Source organism: Pimephales promelas, chromosome 9 (assembly GCF_988280905.1).
Source record: "Pimephales promelas chromosome 9, fPimPro1.hap1.1, whole genome shotgun sequence".
NCBI lineage: Eukaryota > Metazoa > Chordata > Actinopteri > Cypriniformes > Leuciscidae > Pimephales > Pimephales promelas.
In genome coordinates, this window is record NC_142777.1 from 21400040 (window position 1) to 21412194 (window position 12155).

The following is a 12155-nucleotide window of genomic DNA, read 5'->3' on the forward strand; positions in this document are numbered from 1 at the left end:
AATGAAATGATCATAGGACTCTTAGATTATCTCAAATTGGTGATTACAACTCTCCCCATGTCTCCCTCTATAGGCCTATCACCCCCTGAAAAAAAAGTATGTGTAAATGTAAATATTAATGTTTATGTGACATCAAAAGGGAAGTTAGGTCAGAGATTGTCTGATTATTATAGCGATTTACACTCCTAACTACATAGTTAAATTATATAATTTTTCCAGGCACAAAACTACGATCTGCTATTATTTAACACTTATTTATTTGAACAATTATTTTACTTTTCTTTGTCAATCATCAGTAGAGGTTTTCAGTATGAATGATAAAACCATAAAAAAGATAACTATTGTATTGTTTATTTTTAATGTAAAAGAGTTAACATAACTTTTGCGTGTCCGCATGAGCGCAAAGGTGCTCCGCATCCCCTTGACACCATATACTACACACAAATGATTATATATATATATATATATATATATATATTCCGGTTTTGAAAACTCTTCACGATTGACTAAAAATGCTTCCAAAATCGACAAAAGTCGACCACGATCAACGGGTTGGTGACACATGTAACGTTACTGTTTTACGGTCAATAGTACTAATCAGCTGATTGTCAAAGCCATAACACAGCAAGGGAGAACTAAAGTACATGAAACAAGCCAGCAACCTATTTTACACCACTGACAAGGGAAAAGTCACTACTCACGGTATCTATGGCTATCTTCTAACTTTCTGTGACTTCTCTTTCAAGGTAGTGACGAAACACATGCTCTGTAGCGCTGTTTGTTTGCTGTTGCTACGGTAGAAACATGACGTCACAATATGTCGACCTTCATTGAAGGGGGTGCCCACGGTTATGTAGATATAAATGTCTCATTCTAAGGTAATAAAAACATAATGGCTCATTGAGGTCTTTATACATCAGTGAACACAGTTATGGATCTTATATTGTATTTCTGTCAATAGATCCTCAGAATTATTACACATTGCACCTTTAATCACATACTGGTTTTCACTACGAAGAGTTGCATCATGATGTGTCAATGGCGCACCACAATTCTGGGAAAAGGGGTAATGCCTTGGAAGGAACTCTGTGGGTATTGTAGTTCTCATGGCAGATCCGTGACCACACAGACAAACACATGCATTAAAAAAAAACGTATGAGCAACAGCTGACCAGAATGAACAAAAACACAGTGACAAGTGAAAGTCTGTTTTAAAATGAGTACCTGAAGGTTACATTACACCACTAAGGGTAGGTTTTCGAAATGTAAATGTATTGTATATATTCTTTATTTAAACATGTTAGATTGTAAATAAATAACTTAATTTAAAAGTAAGAAACAAAGCCACGGGGCGATTTTAAATAATGGCCTACATTGTAGCGTAAACATCTAACATAAAAATAGCGTCCATCCACTTGATCTTAATTAAAAGAATGAGATTGCCATTTCAACGGGAACCATGTGGAGAACATGAGGTCAGAGGATTCCATTGGAGATTCATTGGGGATTAAGGATCTTCACCCGCTTCATAACAACATAACGAGATCCTAAAATGACAAAACCATACCCCAGTCAGGACTCGCTCTCACACGCACGAACATATTTAGAAACTATTACATAACATTTTGCGTGCTCAGTCTTTTTTCGCGATCCCGGTTCTCTCTGGTTGTGTATTTACAGACACACGGTACACGACTCATCACATGACTGACTTCAATTCCCATCAATCCCGTCGACGCATGCGCACGACGCGTTGTCTGGCAGTGGTAAACAGACGTCAGAAGGGAGTCTTCGCCTCGAGTCAAAACAAAACAAGAAAGATCTACGAGGAATAGCTGTTTGTGTATCTCTATTAACAACAGACGAGAAACTATTTCGCATTGATTTCAAGAGACGACCAAGTTATTGAAAATAAGCAGGTTTCTTCGACTTTTACCGGAGGCATTTTAACTCATAAAAACTGGAGTTGGCTAACTAGTTACTCTTTCTGTAGTAAAACTACGCTTTTGAGTTTTGTCCCAGAGGCCGAGAGGCCGGCGATTGCCAAGAAGCGGACGGGCTACAACGTTTTGTCTTTTCGAAGAACACATCGACTGTAGTGGGGTTTGGGAAGGCTTCAGCGGGACGGACACGTTCGGCTTAGCTGTGCCCGCGCGAGCATCGTGTGTAGCTGCGTCTCGAGGAACATGGCAGATGGTGACACGCGCCAGCAGCACACAGCGTGGAGGACCGTGCAAACTTGAACGACAGTAACAGAGATTTTTTTTTTTATTGTACGGTAAAAAACAAAACAAACATAAAACAACCCGTTCGAGCACTCCTGTAAGATGTTATCTTGTTGTTTTTTTTAATGTAAAATTTTGATCGTGATTAATTCAGTTTAAGAGCATTTTCCCCCGTAGGGCTTCTTTTAGGGAATTTAACATTATTGCTCAACGCACTTGAGATAGGATGTACTTTAAGCCTCGCATTTATTTGTTTTACCTTAATAATGGATCCCAATAAAAAAATGAAATGGCTATGTTGACTTTGACAGGCAGCTCTAACAAGTAATTTCCATTCACTTGACTTCGTTTACAAGTTGCAGTATTCCTAGATTGTACAGAAATACAACACTCAGTTTACGTTGTACGAAGCGTATTAAGATGGTTTATAGCTTTTTGTAAAGTTCCTCCGTTTGTCTGTCCTGTTTTTTTTTTCTTCTTTTTTTTCTTTCCTTGTTCTAAAGTCTAATTGCGAAAACGAATCAACCAATCGCTGCTATAGGAAGGAACCAGTTGGAGTTGGATACTTTAGCAATTACGGCGCATGCTATGATTGGTTTTGCTATTTCACTTATTTAACTGCTTCGGCAATGATTTTTTTATTTGTAAAAAGGTGTTTAATTTTCCATGAAAATTCATAGATTATCTCCTCACTCCAGCGCGTCCTCTATCCTGAGTTTTATTTCAGTAGTTGCTCTTGACAATCCAGCTGTTTTGATGTGTAGTGAATTTCCTTTGTTCCTTCTACATAAACAAAGAGACCCCCATTCTATCCTCGTTTGCTCTATTTAAATCAGATGGTTTATGTTAGTTACTATTAAGGAGATTATTTGCCCCCTTTAATCTTCAATCTGAGGATTAACTGGCGCTATATTGGTGTGTTCAGATTATTACGAATTTGCTGTTACCATAGGCAGTCACGGTTAAATTTAGTCAAGGAACTATACAATATTATTCCTAAAAAATTGTCGTCACTAAACAATATTATTTTACTTAATTATTATTATTTTATTATTTTAATTAGTTATACATAGTCATACTCTTACTTTAATCGCCCAGTTGGTGTATTGCACCGTGTTTTTAAAAGCATCGCCCCAAAACTATTTCACTGAAATCCAGCCTTCGTCTGAAAATATCTGGATTGCTTCCCACAATGGAGGAAGAAAACGTACCCCCGATTGACCCAGATTTTGAGCCGCAGAGCAGACCGAGGTCATGTACATGGCCATTGCCTAGACCCGACATCTCATCTGTCAAAGCCGGGGGGGCAGACGGCACAGAGTCCGCTGCTGGAACTCCTCCCGCCGAAGAAGATAAACACGAGCCTCAGCCAATCATATCCGAGCCTGAGAAAGTCGCGCTCCCCGATGGCGGGGTCGTCGTTGGAGTGGGCGGGGCCACGCCTCGAAAAGGCACTTCACGCCGTAATGCTTGGGGTAATCAGTCCTACGCAGATCTGATCAGCCAGGCGATTGAAAACTCGCCAGAAAAACGACTTACACTAGCGCAGATCTACGATTGGATGGTAAAAACGGTGCCGTATTTTAAGGACAAAGGAGACAGTAACAGTTCTGCTGGATGGAAGGTACGTAGAAGAAAGTATTAATTGATAATTTTGAGTAATAATAATCAGGGTTTGAAATGAACCTTTTCACTCACTGACCTAATTAGCTATTAAAATTAAAAAAGTTACTGGCTAAAACAAAAATATCAGAAATAAATCACATTTTCAAAAATCAAAGCTTATATTTAAATATCACATTGAAATCTATGTATTATCCCCTTGAAGTCTGCACCAAGAAAAAACCCTCTGAATTGACTAGTGAGTTCATAGCATTCAAACCCTGATCCTAAACCTTGTCATGCAGTAACACTATGTCATGTTGTTTAAATATGAGATTCGATTCTTTTGTTGTTGTCCTATTTAGAACTCCATTCGCCACAATTTATCACTCCACAACAAGTTCCTGCGAGTCCACAATGAGTCCACGGGAAAGAGCTCTTGGTGGATGCTCAACCCTGAGGGTGGCAAGACCGGCAAAGCCCCGCGCCGCCGCGCCACCTCCATGGACAACAGCAGCAAACTGCTTAAAAGTCGTATGCGAGCAAAGCAGACTAAAAAGCAAGCTGGAGCAACTGGGATTGGAGGCTCTGGAGCTACCCTGCAGGGTGAGGGTGCTTCCGGCACCAGCGGTGCGGACAGTCCTGGGACTCCGGGTCAGTTTGGAAAGTGGGGCGTGAACAGCAGCAGCCCTTCCTCTCGTGGCAACCTGGATGACCCCGACATGTGGACAAGTTTCAGGCCACGCACAAGCTCCAATGCCAGCACCCTGAGTGGTAGGCTTTCTCCCATTGCCACAGGGCAGGAGGACGAGGATGACCTACCTGAGGATGGCCTGCTTGGTGGCTATTCTACAGGGAATCTTCCCCCAACACTAACTGAGACCCTCATGGAAGAACTGGATTTGATTGACGGGCTCACTTTAATGACTGGTTCACAAGGGGGTGCGAGCCCAAGCACGGCTCCCCCTGCCCCGCCTCAACCTCTACCCTCTGCCTCCACTCTGCTGCCTCGAGGGTCCAGCTTTCCCTCATTTAGGCAGCTGCAACCAACAAAGGCTTTGCAGGGATCCACTCCATCAGGTCCGCAGAACTCGGTTCAACCCACCGCCAGATCCAGCACAAGCCCTTCCAGCTTTGGAAACTCCCTCTTCAGCCCTCTGCCTGGTCCTGGTCACAGTGGGTTCAGTGCTCGCGTGCCCTCCAGCCTCGAAGCTCTCCTGACCTCTGATTCGCCCCCACCAAGCGATGTCATGATGACCCAGATGGATCCTCTAATGCCTAGCCAAGGAGGTGGTGGCCTTTTGGGGCTTGCAGCATCTATTTCCAGCAGCCAAGCCAAAGCAGGTCAGATGATGTTGAGCAAAGGCATTGACACAAGCACTGTGGGGCAGATGAGCCTTCAACCTCAATCCCAACTCCAGCACTCACAGATGGGCTTTGGAATGATGCACTCACCCATGAACCAGGAAGCGCCTCAGCTCGCAACCATAAAGAACCAGCATCATGTGCCAGGCGCTGGGCTTCTGCAGCATGGAGCTGTTCCGTCATCTAGTGGGAACGGAGGCTTGCAAGGTCTTGGCCAATTTGCGTCAGTGCCCTGTTTCATGCCCTCCCAGGACCGTCTACCTACAGACTTGGATATTGAGATGTTCACTGAAAACCTGGACTGCGATGTGGAATATATTATCAACAGTGATCTTATGGATGGAGACTTGGTTGACTTCAACTTTGACCCCATCATACAGGGTGGGCAGGGCTATTCTGGACCAGCGACCACACAGAGCTCCTCCCATAACTGGGTGCCCAGCTAACTCCATTTAAAGATGAGAACAGGTAATGTATCAGAATTTTGGTTTGCTTTACGGGATAGCTCACCCAAACATGACATCTCCAAACCTATATGACTTACATATTTCTTCAGAACACAAAAAAATACACATATATATGTGTGTGTGTGTGTATATAATATATAAAATATCCTTTAGTTATCTTGTTTTGAGTTCTGTTTTTGAGTGTATGGTTTTACTTTATTTATCTAAAGCTGCTCCTCTTTGTCTCCTAATTTGTTAATGTGTTTTCTATTTTTTTTAATGTTTTTACAGGATTGTCCCTCATCCTTAAAACAACTTCGAAAACAGATGTGGCACATTGCCAGAAAATATTCTACATTTTTTGCCTCTGCATTTGCCATTGTACCTCAAATACATAAACTGTTTTGGCTAAGGACAACACACACTTGGCCAAGAAGTCTTTTGTCAGAATTTTCAATAAGATGACAAAATCAAACCTCATACTTGTCAAGTGCCAATGTCGACTGAAGAGTGTGCTGTTGGACACAGAGAACATGATCTTGAAACAGTTTTTCACTTGTCTTAAATGTGCAACTGTTTTTTTGTTTTTGTTTTTTTTTAAGGTGCTGTTTTGGCCAATCTTGGACTAAAGAAGCACAACTAATAAACAGCTAATCATGTTTATTGCATTAAGGCCTATGATGTGTAGTATAAGATGGAGATGGTACTCCTCCTTGATCTTCTTCACACTGATAATGGAAGTCATTCAGCCAGGAGGATCAAACTCTGCAGCTTTTCTTGATGTGAACTCTTGCTCGTTAAACAGCAGTGGAGAAGTCCCGAGAAGCCGCGATTTCTGCATTGATGGAGTGACTTGCTGTTGCTCAGCACCCCTCTGAGGATGAAAACAACATGGCACCACAGGAATGTTAAGTTGAGAACAACATTAAGTGGCGATGGTTGCAACAACCCCTGAACACAGAGCAGCTGAACTGTTACGCCGTGCTTTTAAAAGCGCGCTCTCAACGATACGACGCTTACTTGAGCATTAAAGGGCTGAAACGTTGCTGAAAGTTCCAAGGTGTTTGGTGACACTGGTTCAATGTGCAATTAGCTTTACTTTTATGACCTCTGCTCTCAAGGGGTTTTTCCTGTGATGTGTTGAAGAGGCTGATAACTAAATGATGATTTAACTGTCTACTCTCAAGTGTTTGTTTGATAACAACAGTATGAAGAAATGTGATTTTTTTTCACAGGGCATTTTGATGCATTTTTAATCCTGCCAACAGGTTAAATGGCATAGTGTTATTGTTGGAAACTCTGTGCCCTTTTGCAGAATACAATATCTGAAGATTTTTTTTGTGTGTGCTGGAGGGTGTGTGTGTGTGTACATTGTGTGCGTGCAAATATGTTTAATGCTCCCGAAACTAAACTTGATTCCAACACACTGACAGAATTCAAAGTTATGGTGCAAAATTTCAATAAGGCACAAAAGAAAGTTAAATGTGAATCTTGAAGAAACATGGCTACAATAATGAGATGTTCTGGTTCCTCTGGCACGTTTGACTTTGTCCAAAGAGGCACAGAAGAAAAAAAAAAAACTATTTTCTCATAGATCAGTTTTTCATAAACTAATCATAAAATAATTTTTCTAATTTAGATTGGAGAGTTATCATTAACAGACTAATAAAAAAAAAACATGCTGTTAATGAGCTTTTTTTTAACGGTCATTTTCTATGTAATCTTTTATTTTTGTAAAAGATTAGATGCATGTAGATTTTATACAATAACCAAAGGAACACTAAGGACTGCATGTTGGATGGATGGACGGATCGCAGTACGAATAAGCTTTACAAAATCTTTCCGAAAAATCAACATGTAAACTAAATCTTAATTTGATTGGTTGCATGATTACGTTTATCAGAATACAATGCTCCAAAAGTTAAAATATGCTATAATTGTGCTAAAAAAAACTTTCTAGGCAATGATATCATCTCAAAATTCAAGACTGGTCCAACCGAATAGGATTAATCCAATGTTTCACTCTCAGGGTTATGAAAAATAATGATTACCTTCTGTAAGGAAGTAATGAGATAATCATGTTATGACTTCGATTGCTCACGGCTTTGTCTAAATTATGAGTCATTTATGCAAGCCAATATCACAGATATTTTACCATTGGAGAAATATATGTAATGTCACAGTTTATAATGAGAGATTTAATGTATGCTTTTTTCCTACAAAAACTTGTAAACTGCCAATGAACACTAGCATGTCGCTCACGAGCGAACCATACAGTTTTTATGCCGTTTTCTTTTAAACTTTCAACTTACCTTTTCTGTAATAGAAGGGTTAACTTTTATTTGATCATTTTCTCAGATGGTTTTTACTCTTTTAGTTTAAAACCAGCAGTCTGAATGTTTATTCATTTTAGGGGTGTATAAATTGGCTTCAGTTTGAGAGCTTGACATTAGTTACTCCTTTGACATCAATGTAATGGTCTAAGTAAGTACATAAGATTAACTTAAAATGCTCTCTCCTTACAAAGGAATAATTTTTATCCTATTCATTGGTGCTAGATATTAAATATGACAATTAAAGAGGGCCATATTTGATTGGTGCAAATGTAGATATCAGGGCCTTTAATAATTTTATGCAACTCATATTGAATACAATTTCTTAATGTAGAACATAGTATGATACATGTACCTTTGTTTTAATTCCCAAACTCTCAGTTTTTCTATTCATTATAAAAGAAGCTGTGAATGGGGAGGGAAAGACTTTGCCATCTCACCACATATTGTGAATGGCGTCAGCGTGGTGTAACGTTTGATACAGCAACTGATGATTTCCAATCAACCGTTTACATTGATGTTCTTGTCTTTTGGGGCATCGTTTCTCATGTTTTTATGTTTGTACTTGTAATGCAGCTTGGTGCATGGTACATCTTCCAGAAAGCTTTAGGCTGACAGTCACCTTTGGCATTTTCTTTTGTCGTTTAAATGTGTTGATATATGTTGAATTTTTATGATTAACACCCTGGCTTAGTTTTATTTCTCAAAGTACAAATATTGTATTTGCCCCATCAGACAGACGTCACAGGGCTGCTGCATGAAATGCAGGAATTCCACACCTTCCCTCTTTCCAAATCACAATCTCTCTTTCCTTGTTTGATATTATCCCTTTAGTATTCATTCTTTTAGTTCCTTTATTTTATTCCAAGAGTTTGCTAAGTCTCTCAGTTGATAACACAGGACATTAGTTTATGGTCTGGGTTGGGTTTTTCCTCTGTTTTTGTTTTGGGTTATGGCGGGATGGAAGACTGACGAGTTGTGCATAGCCAATATACTGTATATGTACTTGATTGGTTTTTTGGTTTTCTTTCTTTTTTTGTCCCCGCCCCCATATTTTGTTAGTAAGAGGCCATTGGAAGCAGTATAAATAAACCTAATCTGTTTAACGGAGACTGTTTTGTGTTCATTCTGTCATTGGTCCATTCATTTGACATTAGCACAGATTCAGGGCATTCATTAAATCCACACTGATTTTAAGCAGCAGTAGTAAACATGATTCACATTCAGGGTTGTAGCTTAAGTGCGGGGCAGAGGACCTCCAGGGAACCCACAATAAAATCTAAATTTGAACAGCTTTACAGATAAACAATACACAACATTTTAAAGGAAGGGTTAATGATATGATAGTGATTTTATAACATTAGAAGTTTCACATTTCTTCTTTTAAACGCTTCAAACGTCTATTATTAGGCACTACATCATTAATCCTGGAGCGAGTCGCTTTGAATTCGTATTTGGCTAAGCCACGCCCTATAATGTAGATTGACCAATCACAGCGCAGCCAAGAGCGAGCTCCTAACACAGCTGCGTCTCATATTTTTGGTCTCGTCCGCTTTTGGTCCCTATTACCGTCGTAGTTTTATCAAAAATATGGTTAAACGTTGTGCCTGGGGCATTTGTAACACAGATACGCGTTTCCCAGAAAGTTTGGAGGGGGGTGTCCGTTTTTTCCCTTCCCAAAACCGAAGTCAAATCCTGACAAGTGTCGTCTTTGGATTAAACTGTATGGACGTCCTCAGTCAGCTAAACCCCTCAAAGATCAACAAGCACATCTTTCTTGCTTCTAACCTTACTGTGAAGTTATACTAGTTAGACCGTTTTAGGTTATGATTTCGATTCTCATACCGGTTGTTGATACGCTGGCTAGCACTCGCTGCTAATAAATACAAAGTTATACTCATGTAGTCCGCTTGCTTTGTAATAACGATTATAGAAGTGAATAGAGACCTACCCAGCTTTGCATGAACAGTGTTGCTCCCTGATATTGTTAGTCCCATCCTCCGTCTCCATTAGGTTGTGCGGTGGTTCATTTTTTGAATGTGACCGGTAACGTTATGCTTTTGCCTCTACATGGATGCCTTGTTGTTTCTTGCGTTTCGGCTGCATGTCTTCAATATAGCCTTCGAACGCATAATGCAGCCCCTTTTGCCTACTTCTATGTGCTGCTTTATAAAAGTTTGATAACATTTCAGCAGGAAGAGCTGTCACAGCCTAAGCCATGTTGATACCAAACCAGAGCCCAGGTGAAGTTTGACGGAAGTAGCAACAGTAACTGATTGTGAAGGGAGATCCACCACTAGATGGCAGGATTGCAGTTAGCTGTATCAGAGCCATTATTAAAAGGATTGTTCACCCAAAAATGAAAATTCTTTCATCATTTACTTGTTCCAAACCTCTATGTGTTTATTTGTTCTGCTGAACAAAAAGGAAGATATTTGGAAGAATGTTTTAATCAAACAGATCTCAATCCCCATTGGTAGGAAAAAATACATACTATGGTAGTCAATGGGGATTGAGATCTGTTGAGATCATCGTTCTATGTGTTTGGAACAACTTGAGGTTGAGTACACGATGATTGAAGTTTCATTTTTGGGTGAACTATCCCTTTAAATAATTCCTAAATAATTTGGAATAAGACATCTTTGATCGAATTATTTGTAACCACTAGTTAGACTGATAAAACTTATACACATTCAAGTAAAAACAAGACACATCAATGATATTGCATATCTTTATAGAAAAAAATCTTTCACAGTTCAAAACTTTTTTTGCATGGTTTTTCAGGGTTTTTTGTTTTTTTGGTCAGTTTAAATTTTTACAGTTCCTACATTTACGTGGTAAATAAACATTTTGGCAATAGCCAGGCTCGTTAAGTCTGCACCGCTGAAGCACCATCCTTAACATTGTTTCAGGGATTTGGCCGACTGAAATTCAAGAACAAGCATTTAAGACAGTCCTGCTTAAGGCTGAATGTCCGTGCTGCAGTTGTATTCTGCCCCTCCTGACAAATGTCTCCGGTTGTCTGTTTCTGTCGGTCAGCCCGGATGATGAACACTCTTGGCTTGTCTTCCATTCTCAGCTAGATTTAATGCAGTTTAATGCCATACTGATGAGCCAAAAGTCAAAAGGCACAGAGCGTCCAACACAGGTTGCGGCTCCTGTACTTCTTTACACATTTCTGCTGATTTACATATCTTAGTATTAAATCAAAACAGTTCAGAAAAGAGCAAAACTGATGCAACAACATCACCCTCTCTCAAAAACAAGGACAAAAGTAATGCAAATGATAAATATTAAACACACACACACACAAAACCAACCATAGGTGTTGCCCAAGTCATTCTGCCAACTGTAATTAGTTAACCAGAGCGATGAGAGTTTAACACAGTACAGGTATTTGGCCTTGTCAACAAAACAAAACATTGATTATATAATGGCCATGGCATCAGAGGGCTCAACACCTCTCCAAGCAATTTGTAACAATGAAAACCGTTGAAACCACACTTGAAGGGTTTTGTGCAAAAGGTTCAGTGCAACATAATAACAATAATAATCATAATTTTGTGCAGGTCAGTTGTGGGCAAGACAGTGATAGGCTGACTGCAAACCTTTCTGCATCTTATAGTCCTGTCAGAAACCTTCATTTGATCTATACCAATGTGTTGATGCTAAAATCACACATTATAAGCTTATTCTGAGACCCTTCTAACATACATCACAAGGTGACTTAATTTTTACATGGTAAAATATTTCAAAACAAGTCCTTATTATTGGATAGTAATTTCTCATGAATAAATATCTACACTGGACAAGCCAGTATTACATTAAAGGGTTAGTTCACCCAAAAATGAAAATTAAGTCATTAATTACTCACCCCCATGTTGTTCCAACCTCGTAAGACCTTCGTTCATCTTCGGAACACAAATAAAGATATTTTTGATTGAATCTGAGAGCTGGATCACTCCTCCATAGACTGCCTAAGGGACTGGCTCTTGACGGCCCATAAAGTCATTAAAGAAAAGGTTTAAATATTCCATGTGCCTACAGCGGCTCATTTATAAGTTTATCAAGCGACGAGACTACTTTTTGTGTGAAAAAAACATAAATAACGACTTTATTCCACTATTCCATTACTTCCTTATGGGCGCATGCGCGAGAACTGAGACGAGGACGTTCTCATTCGT

The 12155-nt window shown here is 39.7% G+C and overlaps 1 protein-coding gene and 1 long non-coding RNA gene across 2 annotated transcripts; one reads left to right on the plus strand and one right to left on the minus strand.

The window, feature by feature from the left end:
* Window positions 1-1753: 1753 nt before the first annotated feature.
* Window positions 1754-9081, plus strand: foxo4 (forkhead box O4). The gene is made up of 3 exons (XM_039665687.2): window positions 1754-3849; window positions 4193-5660; window positions 5930-9081. Exons 1-2 carry the CDS (start codon window positions 3418-3420, stop codon window positions 5636-5638), a joined length of 1878 nt encoding a protein of 625 aa, XP_039521621.1. The 5' UTR covers window positions 1754-3417; the 3' UTR covers window positions 5639-5660; window positions 5930-9081.
* On the minus strand, window positions 6284-10231 carry LOC148977552 (uncharacterized). Its single transcript, XR_016169679.1, has 2 exons — window positions 9923-10231; window positions 6284-6512 (listed from the first exon to the last, which is right to left on the minus strand). It is a non-coding gene; the product is annotated as an uncharacterized LOC148977552 (long non-coding RNA).
* Window positions 10232-12155: the final 1924 nt, after the last annotated feature.